This window comes from Benincasa hispida, unplaced genomic scaffold (assembly GCF_009727055.1).
Source record: "Benincasa hispida cultivar B227 unplaced genomic scaffold, ASM972705v1 Contig285, whole genome shotgun sequence".
Lineage (NCBI taxonomy): Eukaryota > Viridiplantae > Streptophyta > Magnoliopsida > Cucurbitales > Cucurbitaceae > Benincasa > Benincasa hispida.
The window spans coordinates 521,449-523,699 of NW_024064780.1; the positions used below are offsets into that span (position 1 = coordinate 521,449).

At 43.3% G+C, this 2,251-nt stretch overlaps 1 protein-coding gene across 1 annotated transcript; it reads left to right on the top strand.

Moving 5' to 3' along the window:
• The first annotated feature begins 591 nt into the window (after nt 1–591).
• On the top strand, nt 592–1,299 carry LOC120069222. The gene is made up of 2 exons (XM_039020924.1): nt 592–690; nt 811–1,299. The coding sequence occupies exons 1-2, from the start codon at nt 592–594 to the stop codon at nt 1,297–1,299; spliced, it is 588 nt and encodes a 195-aa protein (XP_038876852.1).
• Nucleotides 1,300–2,251: the final 952 nt, after the last annotated feature.

The following is a 2,251-nucleotide window of genomic DNA, read 5'->3' on the forward strand; positions in this document are numbered from 1 at the left end:
GTTTTGTTTTCTTAGACCTATTTATTATCATTTATGATTTATGGGTACCCTATCGCTTGTTTTTTTAAAAAAAAAATGTTTGAATTTAATGGAGGTCTTTTGGGTTTACCTTATTTATTTAGCATTTATTTCACTATAAAAAGATGTCATTTTAAGTTCCATGCATGCATGTATTTAGTAATGGCCTAACTTGAGTCCTAGGGTGTCGGGTCGTTACAATTGGTATCAGAGCCCATATTTTGGGTTCTGAAGACTGACTTACTACGTAAGTCTAGATAGTCCTTGTGGCCTAGTAACGGATTCCTCGTCATCACCAGGTATGTCCTACTAAAGAAAGTTTTTAGTACATATATGAGATTAGTAATGTAATGTTTCAGTAGAATGTTTTCTGAGAAAGACCCAAAGGTGGAGAGCTAATTTATGAGTTTATGATAGAACATGGCACCTAAACTTAGAGCAAGAAAGACTGTTAGAGGAGAGGTTCAGGACTCCTAAGTGCAACATCCACGAGTTTAGGATCTTTCCCCTCCAGGGGTGTAGAAAGAGGGAGTTGAGGGTAGCCAAACCATCCCAATAGCTCCAAATCCACCTATGACCCAAGTTGATGAGAAGATAATGGAAGCAAGAATTAGTGAAGCCGTTGCATCCTCCCTGATGAAAAGACTGCAGGAGCTGATCCGTAACACAATGGTAACACAGACTGCCTAGAACCAGGCTCAGAAGGAATAGGTGCCACCTGAGCAGTTACAGTAGACCCGGCCGCAGAATAGAGACATGTAGGGCCTGTCTCTTGAGGCTAAGCATTTGAAGGATTTCAGGAAGTTTGACCCTCGCTCCTTTGATGGATCGTTGGGGGATCCCACTAAAGCAGAGATGTGGTTGTCATCAATTAAGACGATTTTCCATTTTATGAGGTGCTCGGAAGAGCACAATCTCCAATGTGCAGTATTCATGCTGACTGGCAATGTAGAGATTTGGTGGCGTTCAGCAGAGAAAATGATTGATACTTGTGAGGAACTTGCAACCTGGGAGAAGTTCAAGGAGCATTTTTATGAGAAGTATTTTTCGGCCAACACCCGGTACAACAAGCAGGCAGAGTTCTTGAACTTTAAACAAGGAGTTATGTTAGTAAAGGAATATGAGCAGGAATTTGATAAGTTGTCCCACTTTGCTCCTAAGCTAGTAGCCACCAAGGCAGCAAGGACAAAGAGGTTCATCCAGGGTCTGAGGAGCAGACTGCGAGGTATGGTACATGCCTTGGACCTCAAGATGTATGTTGCGGCACTTCGGGCTGCCTGAGGATTGATGCTGAATCCCAAGTGGGAGAAGAGTACAGGAAGTCACTCGAGATTGGGACCTCTGCAGGTCAGAAAAGGAAGGCTGAGCCAAGGGCTTTTGAGCATCAGCAAAGGAACTAGAACACAGTTAATGCTCCACGTTAGTGGGGACAGCAGGGCTCTCGAGTTGTGACTATCAAGGAAGGTAAGCTGATCTGTACTACTTGTGGTAGGCGACACTGGGGACATTGCCTAGCTGGGTCTAGGGTTTATTTTCAATGTGGTCAAAAGGGGCATATGTTAGAGAAATGCCCAAGGAGAAACGTGCTTGAACTCAAGAGCCAGCCCATAAGCTCATTTTAGGGAGGTCCGACTCGTTAGCAACAGTAGGGTAGAGTGTTTTCTACCACTTAGCACGAGGCCGAGAAGTCAGACATAGTGGTGGCAAGTACATTTCCCATTTTGGGGCACCATGCTTTAGTTTTGTTTGACTCTGGCTCTTCGCACTCGTTTATATCCTCCGTATTTGTAAAGCATGCCATGTTAGAGTCAGAACCTTTGCTCTTTGCACTGTCTATTTCCACTCCATTAGGAGAGATCATGTTAGCTACTAAAAAGATAAAGGCATGTCAGGTAGAGATAGCAAATTATGCATTATATGTGACCTTGATAATTCTAAATATGCATGACTTTGATGTGATACTGGGCATGGATTGATTAGCTGCTAATCATGCTAGCATAGATTGCTCCTATAAAGAGGTCATCTTTAACCCTCCTAAAGAAGCCAGTTTTAAGTTTAAAATGGTTGGGATCGTGGTCCCACCCAAAGTGATTTCAGCATTGAAAGCCAGTAAACTGTTTGACCAAGGAGCCTGGGGCTTTATGGCCAGTGTGGTTGACACTAGAGAGGCTGAAGTCACCTTGACTTCAGAGCCGATAGTAAGAGATTTTTCAGACGTTTTTCCATAGGATCT

Excerpts from the sequence above, each read along its gene's own strand:
- LOC120069222 (XM_039020924.1), top strand. The coding sequence starts at position 592 with ATGACCCAAGTTGATGAGAAGATAATGGAAGCAAGAATTAGTGAAGCC. Across the intron at positions 691-810 it reads AGCTGATCCGTAACACAATG|GATTTCAGGAAGTTTGACCC; the intron begins GTAACACAGACT and ends AAGCATTTGAAG.